Genomic DNA, 25001 nt, shown 5'->3' with positions numbered 1-25001 from the left:
ATATTTACTATATTTTACCATTACCTTATAGCAGTAAACCTTTCATTTATTAAATTAAGTAAATTGATATTTAAAACTATTTGATTGATATTTAAAATTAAAGTGTTGACTATTGATTTTTAATGTAAATTTATTACAGATATACGCTACAAAGCACTTCAAAATGAAGGAATGTTTGGAGGTGACATGATTTTACCGTCGCATCGTATGTTGCGAGTAAATATTATAAAAATTATTTATTTTATTGGCAAAAGTTATAAACTATTTCTTTAATTTCTCAATGCTTGAGTAGTACTTTCTTTAATATTATTTCATATTGAGTGTCGGAAAATATAACGCTGCTTGCACACTGATTGTTTTATGTGAAAAAAGTATTAAGTTTTACGGTAAAACTTTTTGTTACTATATATATAAAAACTCATTTTTAATGAGATTTCAAAATTTCAGCGTTCATTTTCCATGACTATCTGCATTGTACTAAATGTTAATGTGAATTTCCATAATTATGTTAAATTTCCTGCGTTTCTAGTACTATAAAAAATAGTTTTTTTTTTCTTCGAGTGTTTGTTTTTAATCCTTTAGAAAAAAAGAAATATTTTATACGGTATGATTTTTATTTCAAAAGATTAATAAATGCGTATAAAGATCAAAGACCTTATTAAAAATATTTAGTTTTAAAGAAAAATATTAAATAGTTTTTAATTAATGATTTCTTGAAGAGTTAATTAAGTAAAAAACGAGTTTAAAACTCACTAAACTTAAAATGCAGCATCAAAATTTATTATTTTATCCCATAATTTTAGGTAATATTAATATATTATTTTGCTATCTACTGAATAGATTTTATAGCATTTGTAACGATCAAAAAGTATTTTGGGATTTTTGGGACATAAAGAAATTGCAATTAAGAATTGTAACAATGGTTACTGAAATCTCGATATTATATAAACTGCTGCAGCAATTTTTTTGTAAATTACAAATCCTTACAAAACTGTATAATAATGTGTAATAGTAAATATATACAATATATAATTGATATTTCTCAGATCAATTGAATGGCTTAGTCCTTAAATAGATTTTCTATTTTTGACAGAATGGAATATTGAGTGAGGATTATAGGTGGCCTGGTTATCCAGGTGCAGCTTTTATACCATTCATTATAGATTCATCTCTTGGTAAGTGGTGTCCAAATTATCCTTTAATTTCAAAATGATAAATATATTATAATAAATTTCCTAAATCCACAATGCAATGTTATTTTTTGTGATATTTATAAATAATAGTTATTATTATTGTTTTTGATTTATTGTATTTTCTATATATCTATAAAACATAATACCCTAAAAAATCTCCACCTCCCCCAAAAGAATAAGCATAAGAAATCAATATAAAAGTAATAATAAATAAGAATAAATACGAACGCAAAATTGTTTTATAAACCATGTAAATATGGAACAAATCTTTTCAGCTTTCTAATTTTTCATCCCTTTATCTCTTTCACCAAACAAACATTGTTTGTTTCTTCAATATTTCACTTATTTGTAATCATTCGTATTGTGAAATTTATTAATTATAACCACGCAAAAAATTTTTTTACGCTAACTGACTTTGTTACGACTAACTGACGCTAACTGACTTTGTTTTAAGACAAAACCTGTGATGATTGCAACGTTTGATGTATTTTATCATTTATTAATAATGGAATTAATATGATCGAATCTGATGGAATTTATTAATTAGTATAGAGTAGAATCGACCATTGGTTTGAATAGAATCAAACTAAAAAAATCAACAGGTATAAAATATATTCAAATTGAATATAAATGATTAGAATAAGCCACCACCAAAAAAGTAACCTGAAAAACTACCAAGTAAGTTTCGTTTCATCTCGACGGCTTTTATTTTGTTTTATAACCGGCGTTGAACAGCCGACTAAGACTCCTAGCTTCAACTCCTTAGTAATTTTTAATCTCACCCAAACGACAAGGGATCTCCTGAATCAATTTTTTGGACTAACTAGCCTACAGAAAGGACTTTTTGATGGAACTAAGCCGCTTTTGCGTTACGTTGAGGAAGATTGTTGCTGTTGTTGTAGCTCTTTTACGTCGCACTAGAGCTGCACAATGGGCTATTGGCGACTGTCCGGGAACATCCCTGAGGATGATCCGAAGACATGCCATCACACAATTTTGATCCTCTGCAGAAGGAATAGTAGAGGAAGAATACGAACACTTCCCAAGGAAATTCTGACCCCTGATCCGTCTGCCAAACTAAATTCAGTGGCGCGACAGCCCATAGAGGGCCAAGGCCTACTGTGCCCATCTCAGTTTTCTTGTCCTTGGGTTCTGGTGTGCAGGAGCAGATGTTCCGGTCAGGTGGTCAGCCGAGCGCGGAAACCCCAGTGTTTAGTTCCCAACCCATTATTACTTGGTACTCATTTATCGACCCACTGAAGGGATGAAAGGCTGAGTCAACCTTGCCCGGCCCCAGGATGATCCGTCTACCACTGAGATATTTTACGTCAGCACTGTAATCGGTGCGAGTCGAGAATCTCGACGGCTTTGAAAACTATGGATATAGTGTTAGGATTGGTCATTTACAATCAATTTACATCTTATCCATTATCTCTACCCCTCTTCAAGCACGCCTTACGCATGCTCAGAGGGTAAAAACTGAGACTTGAAACAGACCAAAATGGACGTTATTCATTTTGAGTAATACAAAGGAAAAAAATATTTGCCACTATCTGTGGTTATGTTGCTTTTTAAACCTTGAAAAATTGTTAAGGATATTTAAATAAGAAAATAATTATTTTGCAGATTGTAAATTAAACTTATACTAAGTTTTAGAGCAATAATTCTCGGATGGTCGAAGGTTAAATTGTTATGTTCGAAGGTTATGCTGCTAGGTAGGCTCGAAGTGACGTCATTGTAGGTAAATTATGGAAGCTAATCACGCACGTGATATCGCTTACAAGTATCCAAATGAATCTGATTTAAATCACATGGTTAAGCATTATCACTTCATTTCTACTCCAAGTGCAAGTACCCAATTACTATATCTAGTGCCTAAATTTCAATTAATTTCAAATTTTCTTGAAAATTTCAGAAGATGAAAAGAAACTTATCTTAGAAGGAATGGAAGCTGTTACGAAACTAATTACTTTCGAATTGACAAACGAATTGTTACTTTTAGAAACATTTATTGGGACGCAACACAAACACATACATATTAACACAGACACTCAAGACATAATAATTTACATTAATCCCGGTTTCATAGGGGGCGCTGCTGGAGCGCTTCTGGATACGAATATTCTTAACACACCCCACCTGTACTCTGTTAAGAGTACATTACTACAAACTATTAAATGCAAATACAAATTAAAGAAAGAAAAAACATTATGACACAAGGATAATATAGGCAATGATACATGAAACCTTTTAGTATTAATTTATTTCAAGGGGGTAAATTAACTGAATTGGTCGTTTATACTGACCTTTAGATGTTTTAATAATGCATGATCTAATATGCCCATCTCGGCCAATAATTACTTCTTCAATAATGCCAAGGGGCCACAAAAATTTAGATTTCGTTATTCCTTCGAGCAATACTACGTCCCCTACCTTCAGATCCTTTTCTGGTAAGGGATTAACGAATTTGTGTGCATTTCTTAATTGCATTAAATAATTAGCTTTCCATTTCAGCCAAATTTGACGTACAAGTCTAGTTTGGTAAATTTTACGTCTAGTTAAACTTTCTTTATTCGAGGGTTCATTGCTCAAAATTTCTGTAAAATGAATTGGATAGCTAAGAATTTCCTGTCCAGAAAATAAAAATTGGGATGGTGTGAGAGGTAGTGGTTCATTTAACTCATTGCTTACATAAGTAAGTGGTCGATTGTTCAATACAAATTCAATTTCTGCTAGAATGGTCGTCATTTCTTCAAAGCTAAGAAAAGATTTACCGAGAATTTTTCTTAAAGGTTCTTTAATACTCTTCATGAGTCTTTCATAAAATCCTCCCCACCAAGGAGAATGAGGGGGGATAAACTGCCATGTTATTTCATGCAAAGCCACAAAATTGTTTAACTCTGAATCATCCAAAATTTTAGAAAAACTTTTCAAAATGTTTTCTGTATTTTTAAAACTCTTAGCGTTATCCGAAATGATGACCTTACAATTTCCCCTTCTCGCCAAAAATCGTCTTAAAGACAAAATAAAGTTTTTTGTTGTCATATCCGTGACTAATTCAATATGAACAGCCCTTGTAACAGCACATGTAAACAATGTTATATAAGATTTTTGATTAATATCTTTACCAGAACGAACAGTGACTGGACCAGTAAAATCAATTCCAGTAACAGTAAAAGGGGGGTTTTCAAGAACTCTAGTCTTTGGTAATTGTGCAGTAATTTGTTCTGCAGGTTTCAACGAGTACCTTTTACAAATGAGACAAGTTTTTAAAACCTTTTTCACTATTTGTCTACCCTTCGGAATCCAAAATGCACTGCGAATTTTTGCGAGGGTAGCCGACACCCCACCGTGACAAACCTTTTTATGTTCTCTAGAAATTAGTAATTCAGTAAATTTTGACTTTTTAGGTAAAAGAATTGGATGAATCTCGCTATCTGAAAATTCACTTTCTTCTAACCTTCCCCTTACTCGCAAAACATTATTTTTATCTAAAAATGGGGCGAAATAATAAAGAGACGACTTTTTAGATACCTGTTTACCATTTTTAATGCATTCCAATTCAGAAGAGTAGACAAGACTTTGCTCATACCTTATCCAGTCCATCTCAGCTTCTGAGAGCTCAGTTGCAGTGTAAGATCCCAACTCAACTGGTAATTTTTTGAGCTTGTTGACGAATCTTTTAACCAGTACTGTAATTTTTAACACTCTATCTAAGTTACTATATTTATTTAAATCTAACACAAATTCTGAATCAAACACTGTACATTTACATTGGGAGATTATTTCACATTCTTTTCTGACTTCTAAATCTCCAATGGGTTTCTCATTTTCAATTTTACAAGGCCAAAACTCACTAAGTTGACTCAACCAAGGTGGTCCATACCACCACAACGAATTTTTGACTAAGTCCGATGCAGAAATACCCCTTGAAAGGATATCTGCAGGATTTTCTTTTCCAGGACAATGAGACCATTGTGTTTGTTCAGTTAAATTTTGAATTTCATTAACTCTATTTTTAACAAAGGTCTTGTAGTTATTGGCTTCTCCCTTAATCCAATACATGCATATGGTTGAGTCTGTCCAATAGTGATGAGTAGTTTCAAATTTTAAACATTTACTAACTTGTTTAACTAACCTAGCGGACAATAAACATCCTAACAATTCTAAACGTGGTAATGTGATAGACTTAATAGGAGCAACCCTACTCTTGGAACATACAAAGCTAGTAATCACTCGATTTTCTCGAGTAATTCCTCTTAAATAGATCACACAGCCATAGGCATTCATGGAAGCATCTGAAAAAGAATGAATATCAAATGAAATAAAATCACATAAACTTAATCCTGAAAAATAATGTCTAGGAATGAATATCTCGTTCAAATGTTCGATTTCACTGCACCACAACTGCCACTTGTAGTCCAGTAAAGGTGGAAGTTCAACATCCCAGTCAATATTAGCAGCCCACAATTCTTGGATAAGAATTTTCAGTTTCATAATGAAAGGACCAACGTAGCCAATGGGATCGAAGATGCGACCCAGAAGGTGTAATACAAATCGCTTGGTACTGCTACCATGGACAGCAATGTCTTTCAACTTGCTGACGTCAAAAAAGATTATATCTTCATCAGGATTCCAAGCTAGTCCTAGAACTTTACTTGGTACACCATTTCCACTTATGCCATTTGAGTCATCAGTTTCTATGCCAGATCTTTTGTACATCTCACGGAGTGGTATCGAGTTAGTTTGCCATTTTCTAAGCACCATTCCAGCTTTCTTCATTATCTCTACACTTTCGGTGCTGATTTTATGAGCAGTTTCTAAATTATCAGTTCCTCCAACGAGATCATCGACCCAGAACGAATTTCTTAACACTTCACAAGTTTCTGGGAATAAATTTTGGCACCTTTCAAAATGGTGCTTAAGAGTTGCTGCAAGCAAGTAAGGACTTGGTTTAAGTCCAAATAGCACTCTAGTGAAGTTTAGTACACAAGGCTTGTCTGAATTGAGGTCTTCAATCCAGAAAAATTTGGTAAATCGTCGATCATCTGAGTCTATCAAAATTTGTAAATATGCCTGTTTAACATCAGCTGTATATGCTATAGCATTTTGTCTAAATTGCAACAAAAGCTCGAACAAGTTAGGATATAAGTTCATTCCAGTATGAAGACAATCATTGAGTGAGTATTCTCCCTCTTCATGAGCTGTACCATCAAACACTATTCTCAGGCGACTACTTGTTTTATCTTCGCGAATGACAGCATGGTGGGGCAAATAAAACGTAGATTCATCAATTAAATCATCTGACAATTCAACTATTCCCTCTATAAGATAACCGTCTACAACCTCCCGATACTCCTTATACAAAGATGGATCTCTCTTAAACCTCTTGACCAAACTATTAAAACGTTTTAATGCCACCTCCCTATTGCTCGCCAACTTTTCTTGCATCCCTTCTATCCAAGGCAACTTAACACAATATCTATTGTCAACAAACTGAATCGAATCATTAAATTCCCTCAAAAGATCTTGTTCTTTGCTACCTAAAGTCTCTATTTCGTCACCTCTAATTCCCAAACTTTCCAATTCCCAAAATCGTCTAAGCTCCGAAGAGATTGAATCATTCTCACTAAAAACGAAATTAACCGATGCGGACTCAATTGAACCTTCACATCTACCTTGAAGGGACCATCCAAAAACTGTTTCAAGAGCAACTAATGATGAATTTAACCTTTGAAATCTTTTAGTCAAATCCCAATAATAATCTGATCCAACTAACAATGAGATCCTACAATCATTGGACAACTCATTAGTATTAAACGTCAACTCAAGTCTCCTGGCCTTCATCTCAGCGCAAACCCTTTGATCAGGAACATGAATTGGCGCTCTCGAAATTTCATCTATCTCCAATGCCTCAATCATGACTTCGTTACCTTCGAAAATATTTCGCAACTTAACCTCCACTTTGCGACAAACCTGCAACTTAGGATTCTTAGAGCCAAAACTATAAATTTTCAATTTTTCAAACCCTACAACCTTTAATCCTAACCTTTCGGAAACACATTTTTTAACAAAAGTCCGTTCAGAGCCATTATCAAACAACGAAAATATTAAATCCGAAGAATTAGTGCCAACAATTTCTACCTTTACACATTGCAACAAAATCCCTCCATTTTTATTCCCCATATGATTCGAAGAAGTGGATACAATTTCATTTAATTTTTTCTCTTCATTTTGGTTTTTCTTCGACTCATCCTTATCCTTTTTAGAGTTTTCTAGTTTAAAACATATTGCACGCGCATGTCTACCATTACAAAAAGAACAAGCGGGGCCTTTACAATTTTTAACAAAACAATTAACATTACAACATAATAAGCATCTTCTTTCGCGTAATAATTTCTCTCTTTTATTTTGAGCTTTCAAATTCTCACATAAAGAACTCAAATGATTTTGATTACAAAATATACAACCATTTGAAGCTGCATTAGTCAGCAATTCATTCGCGGAGGATATAAATTTATTCCGATTCCAAGAGCCTCCGTTATATTTACGAGAAATTTGTTTTGAATGGAAATTCGACGCCAGGCGAGGCGAAGGGGGGGAACCCGCAGACTGCTGCAAGTGAAAAGCCCTCTCTCTGGCGATAATAGCGTTATGCAAAAAACTCATTAATTCATTTAGATCATGATTAGTACTTGAAATTTGCTCTTTACTAAATTCTAAAATAAGATCACTGGGAAATAGTTTCAAAATAATTGCGCTAAGCATTACACTATACGTTTCCGATTTTACACCTAAACTTTCAAGAGAACGAATTTGAGTTTGACATTTAAAATAAAGATTCTTTAATTCCTGTAAATTAGACGAAATTTTTAAAGGGGTCATATTCAACAGTTTAGACATATGGGCGTTAATTAAAACATCTTTTTGACCGAATGTATCTTGAATTAATTTAAGAGCTGGTTTATAGTTGTTTTCTGTTATCGCAAAACCTTTAATGCAAGAGGGTGCCTCACCGCCAAGGCAACTAAATAAATATGAAAATTTTTCTACATCTGAGAGAGAAGGATTTTTGTCAATTGAATTTTCATATTGATTCCAGAAATTCAAATACTCTGATGGATCGCCATAATAAGTTTGAATTTTTAATTTAGGCAATTTTGCGCTTATATTTCCGCTACGATTCACTGGGTTTTCTTGCACATTATTACATTTATTTTCAATTACGCTATCCGATAGCAACGATTTTATTTTGTTTTTTAATTTAACAGTAGTAAAAACTATTTCTTCGTTATATTCATCAATTTTTTCTATTTCTGATTCAATATCATCATTATTTAAAAGATTTTCTATTTTAACATCTAAAGATTTGATTTGATCGTCTTTGGTTTGCAATTGGATCAACAGACTTTCGAACTCATCGATTTCAATTCCCTGCTCATCTAAACAAGTTTTAATTTTTGTAATTAGTTTAGTAACCTGTCCTCTACGTGAGGTGCGTTGCTTTTTTAACTTATCTAACTCTTTCTTTTCAGCCATTACTAAAGTTATATTCCTATTCAGATATTAATAAGCACTACCAAATCAAACAATTTTTAAAGCATATGTGGTTCAGTAAATACAAACACTACTTATTCAAACTAGTACTTATTCAAAACGAAAGTATATCAAACATAAACAACACAATTTTACCATTTCAACAATTTCCTACTCATAAACCCTAATTCGACACAATATGAAACAATTAAATGTCCAAATCGAAACTATTTCAATGCAATGACTTTTAACTTCTTTCAACACAATACGAAATGGATAAGTATCAAATCAAAACAACATACCCCACATGCCGTCATTCTTTATTTCTTGCAAACGAATTTTTTATTCGAACAAACCATGGGCTTCCACGGACGATGCATCAATTTTCTGTTACGAAACTAATTACTTTCGAATTGACAAACGAATTGTTACTTTTAGAAACATTTATTGGGACGCAACACAAACACATACATATTAACACAGACACTCAAGACATAATAATTTACATTAATCCCGGTTTCATAGGGGGCGCTGCTGGAGCGCTTCTGGATACGAATATTCTTAACAGAAGCTTACCATAAAACTACTTGCGTGAAGTTTGTTCCGAGAACCACAGAGCGAGAATATGTCAAAATATATAAAGGTGAAGGGTAAGTGTTCTGCCCAGAATTTTTGTTTAAAACCAGAATCTGTTAATTTTAAAATATAGAGAAAGTGTCAAAATATATAATGCTGAAATTAAGTATTTCTGTACTTAATTGTATCAGTTTTTATCACATCATTACTTGTAACGGAATAATTTTTCCGAATCCAGTTTTGTTTATGTATCATATACTTACATCCGGAAAAAAAAGTTTGGAAAATTTACTGTACTGTATGGAAATGACTTCTCATGTTTCTGGTCAATAAAAACCAAAATGTACTGTATTTGAACCATTCACTTGGTAATTTTTCCATTCATATGGTAAAGGTTTACCAGAATTTTTTTTCTTCAAAATTACAGCTACATGGATGGGGAAAAAATCCGGCAGATTTTAAGAAATAATATAAATTTGATATTAACTGTTGCATAATATACCAAATATTCTATACACAAAGAATTTTAGGGATTTTAAAGTCAATAAAATACAATAACTTTATTACACTAATAAACAATGGTTTACAATATTTTCATTTATATGATTACTCATAATTTTGAATAGTAATAGAAATTAAATTTTGAATTAATTAAAAAAAGGATTCTGAATAAGCTAAAAATTTTAGAACCAAAAATAAAGAAGTTTTTAACAGGTTACGATTTATTATGCATTAAAAATACTTATTTAAACAAGCAAAAAAATGTGTGAACATTTTTTTGATTAGGAATTTTTTTGGTGCAATTAACTCAATTTTGGGGAATTCTCAAGAATGCACAAAAGCTAAGAGTAATTTTACTGAACCAGTAAACCAGGAGAAACTGGCAAAACCCAGTTGTCTACTGGAAAATCCATTAGGGTTGGTAACTATGCAGCTGTTACCACACATTCAGTAAAAATTACAAAACTGAAAAACAAATTAAACTGAAATAATGATTTTTATGCGATGCTCTAAGGTATCAATATAAAATTACTAATTTATTACCACATTCACCAAACTTTATTAAACATTATAAAACCGTATTTTGTTGTTAAATTAACCAAATATCATTACCTAAAGCACTTTTGTAAAAATAACCAACTTCTTGGTGTTCCTAGAAACACGATTAATTTCACCATATTTTGGTGGTCTTCACCACACTTTTTTCTGAGAGCATGATTATAATTTTTTAATGAGAGTAATGTAGCAGAGAATTTTTTAGTTTTATATTTTGTCTGCTTATTACCGTATTCTCCAAAAGTGGAAAATGTCATGACTTCGGATAAAAGATGTCAATTAAGCAAATCACCCATGAATTTTTTTTCCTATTTTTTTTTTAAGAGTTATTTTAAAATGCAGAACTTTAAACTAATTTTTTAAAAAAAAAGAAGTTTTGATTTTCAATTTTCAAATAAATAAATGAATAATAAATGTTATAAATATCATTGATAAATTTTGATCAAACTATGAGCCTTTATTTTAAGGAATTTAAATAATTATGAAACAAAGTTAAGAATTATCTAGGTATATCTTCTATTCCATTTGTAATATATTTGAAACTTCAGACGTAAGGGCAAAATTTATTATTGGTAATTCTTATTTAAAATTTGTTTTTACTTAGCAATGGCCATGTTCGTAAGGGGTTAAAATAGTTTGCGGTACGGTTAATTTAAGACAAACTCTGTGCAAAAACTCTTCAATATTATTCTACTTGCCGCTATCATAATTATCAAACGGATAGAAAGACAAGATTAAAAGTTGTGTAAAGTAAATAATGACTTTCTTAGTTTGTTTAAGTAAAAAATATTTAATTTTACTTTTTGTTGTTCAATATTATAACCAGTATATTATTGAGTTTCATTACAAAGTTCATAATTACAGAAATTCATAAATATTAATTTAACTTTTCTGAATTCTTTGTAAAGAGCTCTGAGATTTAGAATGAAAGTTGAACCAACTTTTATTTGTTCAACGATTCGGCCTTAAATAGTCTTTGCATTACCAAGTGGACATTAATATTTGTTTTGAATACATGGTAATGATGTCTTAAGTCAAAGCAATGAGAGTTTGAAATACTTTTATGTGGAAAATATAAAACTCAACATCTACGACAGTTTACCTATTGGGAAATGTAACAAGAATCACACAAGTATTGCAACCGAGTTGCAGTTGCACCTAATCTATAAAAAAGATTAGTATAGAGAGTACTGGAGAACAGAAAATCGTGAAATGGCAACACATCACTGTCTTGATATTTTCACAATTTATCCGTTTATTATCAATAATGAACGGTAATTATTAATAAAAATCTCGCTACTAATAATCCGTATTCCATGCACTTTTTTTATTAATGCATCGCAAAAAAATAACGAAATTTAAAAAGAAAACATCAAATTTTAACTAAAAAAATAATAAAAGGGAATAAATATTTTAATACAAAATATTTAATTATGTTTAACTTGTAAATTATGTTCTGAAATATTTTTGAAGCCAAACCATAAGATCTAGGAACTAATATCGTTAAATATGAAATCACCACCTTAAGCGAAAAAACCAAGCAATTCATTTTTCAAGAGCGAAACAATTGTTGTCAATCGCTTCAACTTCGAAAGCCTGAATCGGGGCAACATTTATTAAACACTTAATTTAAAAATTTGCATAAACGGATCTTAGCGAAAGAATTTTTCTTAAGGAAATTAATCAAAATTTGCGTTTCATGAAGAAAAAAAACGTCAAATTCTATATATTAGTCTATACATTAATCAAATTATCACAATGAGCCTAATAAATGATTCATCAGCCATTAGCTTTGACTTAGAAGTCATCCACTGGCCTGTTGATCAAGTCACATCTACTGTCAGAAATAACCGAGTTCATTGAATCATAAAAAAAATGAAGAAAAAAATGAAAAATGTTGAATGCCTTATGCATCATAAGCAAAGTCCTTTCCCTTCTAATGAAAAGAAGAAGAAGAAAAACTTTTAGCAAAAACAATCTAACTTTCCCAATTTTCTTTGTTACAATTTTTGCGGCCCTCAATTTACCAATTAACGGCACATAATCATTTACATGATTCAATCTTTCTAATATCTTACTTTTTTGGCAGCTTCGATAGCCAAATAGAACAAAAAATAAAATTTATGTTCGCCCAAAATAAGATTTCCTTCAGTTCTGAAAGTTAATTCATTAGATAAGTTAACTTTTTTTTTGCATAAAATTGACGAACTTCCTTTCAGGTTTTAAAACTAATCTAAGCAAGCTCTCCAAACTTATTTCCCATCGGATTTAAGCGCCTTTTAGCTTCGATGTCTTGCAACATTAACCCTGTCAAGAGAGAAATTAATTCAAAATTTATTTTTAAAGTTAAGTAGATTTTGTGTGGTTTTACTGCTGATAATGATCTTTGTCGAATATCCGTCTTGTTAATTAAGAGGAAACAGGTTCTAGTGAATAAACTTTTAGCAAAACACTTTTATAAAGTTTTTCCTTTTGTAATTAAAAGGGTAAAATAGCTTTTGAAGCAATTTGTAAGTTACAAGAAAAATCTACCCTTTGATGGTTATAACTGCTTAAAAAATAATTTACGAATAATAATTGTTTAAATAAATATTTGGTTAAGGCGTAGAATCAGATGCCTCTTGATGTGGTAATAATTTTCATTCAGTAATTTATAATTTTCATTTTCATTCGGTTATAATTTTCGTTCGATACTAAATTTCCATGAAAACTAATTTATGGTTACCATCATATTCTTCTTTGTCTTTGCTTTTAATGAAGTCACATTCGGGTTACTGCAACTTATGTTTACCATTATGCGATTGGTTCTTACTTTTATGTTTCAAATCACCGAATATAAAAGGGCTCCCCGAATGGTAACTATTGCCGAATACTTTACATTGTTGTTAATAATCATTCATTGTTTAAATTTTTTTTCGGCTGAAAAAAACAGATATTTAAATTTTTGCTGTTTTTTTTATCTCTATGTGAAATAGAACTTTTACAATGTAGATCTCTAAAAAATTAAAAATACATTTGAAGTAAGAAACAGTATGTTTTTAGATACTTTGGGAGTTTCGTAAAAACTACCTTAAGTATAAATTCTTTCAGATTCCTTGTTAAATAGCAGTCAAATATTAAAATTAAAGCGAGATAATGATAAACAAAAAGCAGAAAAATCTGATGAATCACTATAGAGAAAAGCGGAATCAGAAAAAAAAAAGAAGACTGTTTGATTGTCTAAGGAGGCAGAGAGGTATAGAAAAGCGCTTATTACAAGAAGAAAAAAATGCTGTTAAAACTATTTAAACCATTCATTTGGTAATTTTTCTGCTCATATGGTAACGGTTTACCGGAAATTCGATTTTTCTAAATTGCAGCTCTTATTACTACTATAGAAAAAAAAAAATACAAAAATACAAATACAAAATTTTTTTTAATAGTACTACTATTAAAAAAAAAATACAAAACTGAAAAGTAAATTTAACCGAATAAATGGTTTTAACGCCAGGCTAAGATATCGTAATTATAACAGACCTTTTTAGTGTTCCCATTGAGTCAGAAACACGGTACATTTTACCATATTTTGATAGTTTTGACTATACTTTTTTTCTTGTTCTAGAAACACCTCCGAGTTAAATCGAGAAATGAAACTGATTTTTACGTTTTTCACTCGGTCTTAATGATTTGACAGGTTAACGACAGAGCTTTTGTCCCATCCCACTGTGGGCCAGAAGACCATGATCTTTGGCCAAAAGTCAAAAATTAAATTTTCAATTAGAATATGTGTAGGCAGTTTTAATATAGCCCAAATTAAGCATTCATAATCATTCCAAGCATTATAATTTACTTTTTGGACAGACAAGAGTACAATGTAATGAAAAATATGTTAATTTTTTTTTTAATGTAACTTTTAAATTTTTATTTCAGAAATATATATAGGAATATTTCACCTCACTGTTACATTTTTATCAGATTAATTAGTCTGAAATTATAATACAATTTTTCAATTTGTTGGATAGGTTAATACTCTTGACAAACTTATAGTTTATATCTTATCATTTGACATTTTGCAATGTTTGAATGACTTTCGAAACTTAGCTCCAAAAAGTTCCACGAGGTAATTAACTAAACTTTTTTGTTGTCTTCTTCGATGTATCTTCTTTCGAAAAAACCTGCCCATTTTGCCCGTATTGCAAAGGTAGACTAAATATACCAAAAAACAAAAATTATGTTTTTTTCCCCTCATGTTTTCGCGTTATTTTGTAATTAATTCGAGTTATTTTGTAATAATACTTCGGAAATATAATTTGCTTTTCATTTTTAATATAAAATTACAAAAAATATTATATTTTCATTGCTATATTTAATTATTTAAACGTACTATCTATTTTTTTAAATTTTTGCTCGCCATATTTCAACCGCCATTTTGTTTTTTGGGGTATTTTTAGTGTATTTCAAAATTTCAACTATGAATTCAATTAACCTGCACATAAAAACCCTCAAATTTTGAAACAAATTTCATCAAAATACTAATTTTGGCTACAAAACCTTGGATGCTGGCCCACTGTGCATTCTATTTAAAATACGAATTTACTAATCCTCTTACTTTTTTACATTTGAACATGGTTTCTAAAATTATTAAGAACAGTCACCACGGAATATCTGGTAACAATTCATAATATTTTCATATAAATTTCTTGCTGCATGATTCTTATTATTTGCATGCAAATAATAAGAATTATGTACGCATAATAGCTTCAAGAAGCTTTCAACGGTGAATAAGAAAAATTACTGTTTCATCAACCAATAAGTTAGACTTCCTTTCACTTGAAATAAAGAATTCTTATACTGCATTTTTATCTTATTGTAGGTGTTTTTCCGCCGTCGGCCGAGATAGAGAATCCGTCCAACCACAGGAATTATCTCTAGCACCCGGATGTCTGAACATAGGAACAATCATTCATGAACTTGGACATACCATTGGTTTCTACCACGAACAAAATAGATCGGATAGAGACGAGTTCTTAATCGTTCACATGAATAATATACCTTCGTGTGAGTACCATTTTTTCGAATGTTTCGGTGATGGAAGAGGAAAATCTGAATGTTTCTAAGCGAATAAATATATGTTATGAACTGGTGAATATTATTGCATTTGGAGTAATTTGTAACATAGTCAGCTTCAACATATTACACGTAAATAATGGAGGCAACTTTTTTTTTTCAATTTAAAAATTAAAATAGTTTAGTTGTTAACTAATTTAAAAGAATGATGTATTGAGCTGTTTTTAACTTCAAATGTCTAAATCGATCCCCATTATTTAAAGTGTAAATTGCATAGAAAAAAATGAAAGCATTATAAACAGGTATAAAAGAATTTATAACAAAACATTATTTAAGCTCTCAAATACATACTTCACTATAAAAAAAACGGACCACATTGAATAACTTTTAATTTAATTATCGGATATTCACGTTCTAGGACTCAATCTTAATGGTTCAAAGGGGTGTCCTTAAATATGCTAATTAGTTAGCGCAGACGATATTTTAAGTTACGAAAGTTAACCCTTTAATGGGCCATTTATTTCTAGTAAGGGTAAATTAAAGTTTTTTTGGAATTGAAATTGTTTTAAGAATTGATATTAAAAAAAAACTCATTTAGTTTATAAAAATGCCATTTTTTGGTGGTAAATATATTTAACACGACATATTACGAACTTATTGACTTTTATTTTTCTTTATTTATAAAATGAATTTCATAAATGCTACAAACTTCAAAAGGAATTATGTATTTTACAACTTTTATACATTTTTTTAAACTAACAAATGGTTACCAATTTTATTCTAACGCACTTCAAGAAAGCTGAAGTTATTAACCAAAGGAAACCTAAATTAAAAGTGGTGATAAGTATACTTCCCACGGCCTTCGAAAGGGTTAAAAAAGAGAAAAACAACTCAGTCGAAGTCTATTTAGAGCATAAATTCAATTTAATTTTGAAAAATTTATTGAAAACATAATAAGTATCTATAGGATTTAATTTGAGGTGCACAGGTGTTCATAATATTATTAAAAAATACTTATGTTAATTTCATAGTTGTTATTATGTATTCATTTTGTTTATGTTCATGTTTTTCGGCTATTATTTAAACACTTAATGTAATATTTTGTTACTTTTATATTATTTAAAACTGTTTTAAAATGTTTATGTTATTTAATCATGTTCCGCAAGAAAATGGAAGGTTGAGAAAATATCTTTTGCAATTAGTTTTTAAATTTATCGTACAGTTACAACATGGTCTAAGTATTTTTGAAGTTTAAGCTAAATGGCTTTTTTATTGTTTTGTATCTGTAGTAACACTTCTTAATATAAATACAATTGTATGTTTTGTTATAAGAAATTCGCTATTTTATTACTGAACCAAATTTTTTATTTAAACTCTCGTAATACTTTTCATTTAAAGTCAGAATTTTTGCACAGGAATTCAAAAACTATACCGGTTCCATAAATGGTGAAAAAACAGTTCTTAAAATGAAAAAGAAAAAAGCGTGTTTTGAATAATAAAAAGAGAAATCAAAATTCATGCTAAAAAACAGCTTAAAACAACAATTTGAAAGGAAAATTGCGCAATTTCCTGGCTTTCTTGCAAAGCCTTTGGGGTACAGAGAGAGCAAATTTTAGTCCTTTGTCTAGCTCTCTCCATTGAAAAGGTTACGTACTATTTTTATGATTTCCGGGGCTGGTACCCCTGACGACGTCAGCTACGGTTGTCATTATTATATTTTTCAATGTTTTCTATGTTTACAGCTAGCGTGTTTCGAACACTTTTGCAGCTAAATGTCTCAGGGAATTTTTTTTTCCGTACTTCAGGTACAGTTTATCCTGTCAGGTACAGTTAGTCTCGTCAGATGCAGGTTGTCCGGTAATGGGCACCCAAAAGGTACATTTTTAAAATCTTAAATATAGTAAAATCGTATCCACATAAGAGGTGCAAATTACTAAACATGGAAAAAACGCAACAAAAATTCAACAAATCTCTAGCACTTCAAGCATCATAGCTCGTTTGAATGCAAATGAAAAAAGAGAGGAGCTGAAAAGTTATTATTGCAAACACCTTTAAGTTTCATTAGGCAACCAGACTGGTTTTAATATTTTAAATATCGTATTTTTTCCCTGAGATTCATGAGAATTCGATAGTGTTTTGTTTTCCCCTTCGTTAAATATTAATTGTAACCTCTAGTGCATATAATTTTTTTACTTCATTTACGCTAAGTATTCTAATAATATATATGTATAAAGGGCGGCGAATACAGAACAATCTGATTACGAAATATAAGAACGAACTTAATTTTAATGCAAAGAGAAACTCGATGTTTCAATTAAATTCCCGAATTAAGATCGCGTCGAGGAAAGAAATTGCAAACGCTATTCAGCTTTGTTACCGAGGGGACAAAGAAATAAAATTTTGTTTCATTGAGTTAGTGAAAATATTTGAAATGAAACGTTCTTCTTTCAGATCAGAGACACAATTTCAGAAAGCTTAAGATGGATGAAAACATACTTTTGACTATGATTCAATAATGATCTATGGGAACTATGCTTTTTCCAAAAACCCCGATGAAGCCATGACCATCGAAGCCAAGACAGGACAATTACTTTACGATCCTTTTAAAAAAGTAAATTTAACTCTTTCTGATATTGATCGAGTGAATAAAATGTACAAGTGTTAAATTTTAATCACTGTAATATCACGTATTCATCATTTTACTATTTGTTTTCAACACATCATGATGAATTTATGCACATAAATCACTTGAAATATTAGTGTGTGAAAAAAAATTACAAATTGATAATGAAAAGTCATTTAGTCCTTGGCATAAGATTAATGTATTGCATTGCATTTAAATTAAGTGTGAGTACACAATGCCAGAAGCAAGTTTGTTTTATCATTTGCCAATTAATTTAAATCCAAAAACATAGATTTAATGTGAAAAAAAAACATCTTAAGAAATCAATTTCGATGATAAATGGCTAAAAAATTTAAGACGAAAAGAAAAGAATTTTTTTCACACTATTGTCCAATACGAAAGGTTATGTGCTGAAAATTCATCATTCATTTTTTTATTTATTATTTATGTTTATTGTGAAATAAAAATTCAACGCATCAATAAGAGTGTTGTAGTTCACTTTTTCATATCAATTTTTATTCATTTGAAAAATACTTCAAATTACTTTGCTTTTTTATATTTAAAAAGTATACTTTTATTATGCATTTGAAAACCGTTTCAATCATTTTCAGGTTGTAATTAAACACTTAAGAAAATTATTAAATTGAAAATATGCGAGATGGAAATTTCAATCTATACTATTTGTTTATGTCAGAGCTGCTATGCTAAGCTCTGTAATCGATAATCGCTGAAAATATAAAAGCTATTTCATAATACAGCTAATATTTCTTTCACATTGTGTTAGTTTAAGTGTCAGAAAATACTTAAAAAGCTTAGTAGAAGAACTAGGAAAGCGACATTTTAGTGTATTTGAGTAAATGAGCTTTAGAGATTATGTTCCTCATTTTCGTTCTATCGCTCATTTGTTATGTTTTCAGTATATTTAAGAAGACATAACTTATAAAACTTTTGGGGTTACACTATTTGATCAAAACTGCACAAGGGAGGATTTTATCGATTTTTGTGCATGAGATCTTGGAGAATATTGAATATTTTTCCGCAAATATGATTTTGTTTAAAGATCTAAATTAAATATACATACATTGAGGCTATACTCACGAAATAAAATTTTAACAACCCTTATTCGGTACAAACTGGAATCAAGTTTCATGTAGTCTTTGTTTGCAGATCTTCAAAAACGATTCAGTGGAAAAATGAGTTCAACATTTGTTTGCGGAGTTGGAGTTTTACTAGCATTTTTCGCTTAAGTTGGTGAGAATTTGGTAATTATTGATATTAAAAAAAGAAACATTTTAAATGACTCTGATAAAGATTGAAAAGTTACAATATTTCGTTACTCCTAAAGGTATGTAGGAGACTGAAAAAAAAAAAGCATTTTTATTAGCTTTATACAAAAAAATATCTATAGCTTTTGACTAACATTAATTATTTTCAATACTTTTCAGTCAAAATTAGCAGTTTTATGCAAAAAATGACATATTTTTTTTCAATTCATAAAACTGTTTTGGGTATTTTTTTCTGTTATGGTAAACTACGCGATCGTGATTAGTTAGGTGACGTTTATTTTTCTTCGTCCTTCAAGTCATTGTTTTACAAATTTCCGGCGTTAAACAACTGATTTACACGGCGAATGTGCAGATTTTTTCATTTTTAACTTCCTAGCCTAGAATCTAGAAGAAAAGTATACTCCTGCTTAAAAAACTAGATCACATTCCCTTTTCAGGAAGAAATTTTGTAAGCGAAACTATTCAGTATCTGTGCAAAATGGAGGCAAAAAAAAAAAAAAAAAAGAAAACACGAAAGCATCTCATGGTTAGCCCGATGCCTATGAAGCTCTGATCCGTCTTCACCGAAGCAATGCAATATCTGCTGGCAGGGAGCAAAACAAAATGTGATTATCTCTGTGGCTCGTGTTGTTCTTGTTGTTTCTAATGCCACTTGCCAATCTAAGTGACACCCCTATTATGGGATGATAGTAAATTCTTATCTAAGTGACATTTCAGGTACAGTCAGAATTTTTACATAATATATATAAGGGAAGGGCATGGAATAGTCCCTAACCGACCTGTCTAATCAAAAGATAAAAAGTGGTATTTAATCAACGCTTTTGGGACAATGCTGAACAGGTGCTTTAGGGAAAGTGCTGGACAAGTTATAGGAGAGATCCATTATAAGCGTATTATCCAAAAAGGGCACTGCAAAAAATAAATTCAATTTAATAAACCTTACGATTTGTCATGTTAATATTTAAATAATTTGGCTGAAGATTTACGGTCGGAAAGTTCGTTGGAAATTAACGTAAACCTAATAACGTATATGGTAATGTTTACTGTGGTCAAAGAAAAAAACATATTATGTTTAATTGGCGCGACATTGGCGCGACGGCCTGGGAAACATCCCTAAGGATGATCTAAAGACATGCCATCACAATTTTGATCCTCTGCAGAGGGGATGGCACCGCCGCTTCATAGGCCCAATGACCTGCACGCGAAGTCGAGCACTTTACGGTAGAACAGTTTAACGAGGACCCATACCGCACACCCTCGGTCCCTAAGCAGACTGATCCAAGTGGTCACCCACCCGCACACTGACCGCAAGCAGTGATGCTTGACTTCGGTGATCTGTTGGGACACGAGTCTTACGATCACTGGGTTACTTACACTGCGGGACGGGATAAAAATTAGTTATACACTTGCATTAAAATAAAAAGTTAGCCGTTCCATTTATTGAGAATAGAACTATTTGCATGCTCTCTTAATTAAAAATTAAAATTAATTAGCAGATTTATTCATTTAAAAAAGAAATAGGAATGATTAAGTTTATGAAATAAAGGAACTAAAAAAGATGAAAGCATGAAGTATTTATTTGGGAACCAAATTTTATTAAACTCTGTTTCAAAAGAAATGTGGTTTTGAGTTTTCTGAGTATCATATATATTAAAACACATTCTTTCATTTTTACCATGAACAAATTTATTTTACCAAAGCAAATTATCCACATCAGGTTCACAGAAATAATTAAAACAAAACATGTTAGATTATCAGAATTATGTTCATACTAGAATATAAAATTCAAAAAAGTAGTTAGGGAAATTTTTTTTTATTCATTTTTAAAAATTTATCAATAAAATATTTTGCAAATCAAAGAAATTCTATTGAAGAATCACCGTTTCTCTTAAATCTAAAAAACAGCAAATTTGAAAAATTGTTTGGAAGTGAGCCGCATTTGGAACATTTTTCCTTTAAAGCAGAGAAAGAAAACGATATCTCATGCTGTATTTAAAAATCGTATTTTTTTTAAATGCTAAATATAATATTGCTCACTTATTTTAACCTATATCAATACAAAATAATAAAAAAAGTATGAGAAATATGTTAAATAAAAATTCTGCGTCTAAGGGTTAAAAAGTGACCAGTGTTAAAAATGCACAATTTCATAATTTTGTCCTTTACTACTAGCAGTTCTAATTATCTTTTCTGTATAAAATGAAGCTTTTTCTTAATTTCTTTAACTAAAACTTTTTTTCAAGGATTTAAAAATAAATATTTTTTTTTCACTACGACATAATTTTATTTACGATATTTTTTTTAGAAAAAAAAATCAGAGTTTGAGAAAGGGCAGTTTAATTTTTTGTTCAATAAAATTTAATTTTATTCAGTAAGTAAAGAATGTCAGAAAAATTTCGAAGTAATTAAAAGAATAAAAATATCTTATTTTCACAAAAAAGACAATATTGCATGTGTTTAGAAGTAAATTGATTTTAAGAAAGGGAAAATTTCACCATTTAGAATGTTATATTATTCTATGTATTATATTTTAAATCGATTGTATATCAATGATTTTCTGATGTTTCAATTTGTAAAGAAACGATATGGTGTAAGATTTGTTTTTAAAAAATAGAAAGAAATTAAACCAAATAATTTGTATCTTTGCTTCTTTTATGAAAATTTATACAAAATTTCTAGAAAATTTTATAATTCAGAATTTTGCTTCAATGAGAAAACTTTAACAAAATTTTTATTTTTAAAATGTTTCTACACAAAATTTTTTTTTTTATAAATTTAATTTTCAAAATTTTTTTTTACATAAATTTTTTTTTCAGAAATTTTCTTTTAAAACTTTGTCTACTTAAGATAAATTATTTTTGCAAATTTTATTTTTGAAATTTTTCCACTCTAGAATAAAAATATTTAGTAAAGTTTATTTTTGAAAATTTTTTTTTTATTGGAGAAAAAAAAATAATTTTTCTATGCAAGAAAAACTTTTGATTTTCTTTTCCAAATTTTTTAATGCATTAGAGAAAAAACAAATTCTAACACTATTCGTTTTCCAAACATTTATTACTTAAAAAAAAAAAAAAAAAACATTTATTATTTTTTACTTTTTCCGTAAATTTTAGCAAGTTAAAATATTTATAACTGAAAGAAAAAAACATCAATAAAGACGAAAATTTTAATACATAAAATAGCATTTATTTCAAAGTTTTAACCATGCACTTCTGCGAGCATACAGTATAGGTTGTTCCACAATTTTATTTTCTTTATACAATTTTTTATTTACAGCTAAATGTTTCGGTAATTTAACATCATTCAAAGCACTTAAAAATACATGTCTTCCTTCTGGAGCTGATTTCCGATTTCTTAAAAAGTCACTGAGGAGATTTACAATGTTACTTCCAGGAACAGTTACATTTTTATAAATGATTTCTCCTTTATTATTCCAAAGGAGAGATTCTTGATCTTTCAAAAACTTTAACATTTCTGTTTCTTTATCCTGCTATCGAGCTGGAGCTACACTAAGGATTCTTTCTTCCAGATCTTCTGTTTAATTTTTTATTTGTATAAGTTCTTCTTTCGCTGGTTCTGTTGTTGGAATTTCTGTTTGACGTGACTCAAATTCTTCTATATTAGGCTTCTGAATTGAAAAATGTGTATATTTTTGCAACACTCGTAAATACAAAGTCACTTTTTCTTCATCTGATAACTTTTTGTTCTGAAGAATATTTTTCATCAGTTGATCCAGTTCGGATAGATGTTCTGCAACTTGTATTCTATCTTCTGGAACTAGCACAAATTTCTTACTATACTCCATGAATTAAAGAACTGATGGTAGAAATAGCTGCAGGCACTCTCCTTTTTGAATAAGAATTTTCTTCTTCTTGTATAATGGTGTTTTTTTGTTCGCAAGTTTACTTAAACTTTCTATGTGAGGAGATAAACGGGTTTTTTGAGTTCTTGTAAGTGATATATTACCACAAAGAGCATTCAAAACACACTCGCACAGAGTTTTAATTTCACGCTTTGAACACTTTTTTATAAGTGATTTGCAATGTTTAGATTTTGAGATCAATTTTATAAGCTCTAAAGTTCGTACATCACACGCAGACATCTCGCTTTCAAATGATTTCTGTTGTCAGATGTCGAAGCTTTTTATAACTCTTCTTTGAGAAAAAGAGCAAATGTTTTTGCTTTGACGACGGCACAATGTTTAAAGTCAGGTGAATGTGTGGGGCAGGAAGAAAAGGATGGCATTAAATCATCTATTTTAGGGCAGTCAAGATCTTCTGAATCATAGCACACTCTTCCAGATAGAAATTCCAAAAACTTTTTTTTCTCGAATCCTTTCACATAAATGTGTGAAAACCTACCAAACAAAAATGTTAGCATGATACGAAGTTTGGTGTAAGGCTCCAGTCCTTGATTCCAGTCGATTCGATGAATATTTATTGTCATCCAATTGTATTGCATTTTCTGATGGGCTGATAGTTCTTCGAAAGGGTACGGTGGTTGGAAGGTGCATAGTCTCGAGATAGAACTAACTTCTACGTCTTGAAATGCGAGTTCCTTGATGATGTAGCTTCCTGATGGGAGTGGAAAACCTTCGAAGTCAATTACCACGGCAGACATCTTATTGGCTAAGAATTCGCAGTCGAAATGAAGTTAATGAGGCTGGTACACATAATAAGAATCTCCAGGAAACATTCCAGTGCGCATGCGCAAGGATTCATCTGTATCACATTTCAAGTCTATGAGTAAATATCCAAAAGGTATTGAAGTAGCATCTGCAGAGCATTCTTGAAAAAACTTTAATTTACTTGGATATAATTGACGTCCCAAATGCATAATTTGCAATTCGTCTCTTCGATTCTTAAATAATACAAGATGATGGGCATTTAGAGATATTTCTCTCATTTCCTTTCCTTTATGAAAAATGTTCTGGACCACAAAGATGATACTTAAAGATTTATGATGAGAAAACTTTGTAAATAGTTTTGTTAATGGAGGATCATTTCCCAATTCACTCGTAAGATCATCAATCACTATCAGTGCATTTGAATATTGATTTAAATTCGGCAGAAGTCCTTCATGAAAAATAACATCAGGCCTTTCATCGTACAATTTTTGATAAACACCATAACACCACACTATAGATTTTGGGAAAGGCTGTAACATTCTGTTTTCGATCACTTTCTTGATGAAATAGCTTTTACCACTACCAGTTGGACCTGCCAGGACGGCTGTAAAGGGATGCTTGAATTTCAAGAGATGAATGAAATGATACAATTTTTTCAAGGCTATTTATAGTTTTTCTGGTTTTACTTATTCCATCTATTTTATCTTTTTTTTTAAAAAAAATATTTTTTTAATTCCATTTTTTATTATGAGCTATTCTGCAATGAATAATGTCCAAATGGAAGGGTGCTGATTCTGTCTTCCAAGACGTGTCTTTTCTGATCGTGAGGAAACAGTGCTAACTTATTGGAAGTAATCGAGAAGACTTCATGACTCTTTGAACAGATGAGATTCATCGAAGTTATGAGCTCCCGGTGTTCAAATAGACACTGCCTATAATCCTTGAAATCAATTTTCCGATTTATGGCTGTTCTCTTAACTCCTTTCAGTTTCTTTGTTACCTGGGCACCAACTGTATGTGCATCCATCTTAGACCTCAGGCCAACGAATTCCGTCATA

General features: G+C 30.5%; 1 protein-coding gene across 2 annotated transcripts in view; it reads left to right on the top strand.

Annotated features, from left to right (window-relative positions):
- Positions 1–18513, top strand: part of LOC107450136 (astacin-like metalloprotease toxin 4) — a 39562-nt gene extending 21049 nt beyond the window's left edge. For both annotated transcript variants that reach the window (XM_016065870.4, XM_071181424.2), the window contains exons 2-7: positions 140–216; positions 1094–1175; positions 3109–3146; positions 9303–9379; positions 15214–15398; positions 17859–18513. In XM_016065870.4, the coding sequence (XP_015921356.3) occupies positions 140–216; positions 1094–1175; positions 3109–3146; positions 9303–9379; positions 15214–15398; positions 17859–17923 (524 nt within the window). In that variant the 3' untranslated portion in view covers positions 17924–18513. The remainder of the gene's footprint in view (positions 1–139; positions 217–1093; positions 1176–3108; positions 3147–9302; positions 9380–15213; positions 15399–17858) is intronic.
- The last annotated feature ends 6488 nt before the right edge of the window (positions 18514–25001 follow it).

Source organism: Parasteatoda tepidariorum, chromosome 8 (genome assembly GCF_982258835.1).
Source record: "Parasteatoda tepidariorum strain Cologne lab strain chromosome 8, Ptep-v5.0, whole genome shotgun sequence".
NCBI classification, from domain to species: Eukaryota; Metazoa; Arthropoda; class Arachnida; order Araneae; family Theridiidae; genus Parasteatoda; species Parasteatoda tepidariorum.
The sequence above is the reverse complement of the archived record's forward strand: the minus strand, read 5'-3'. Positions and strand labels throughout refer to the sequence as shown.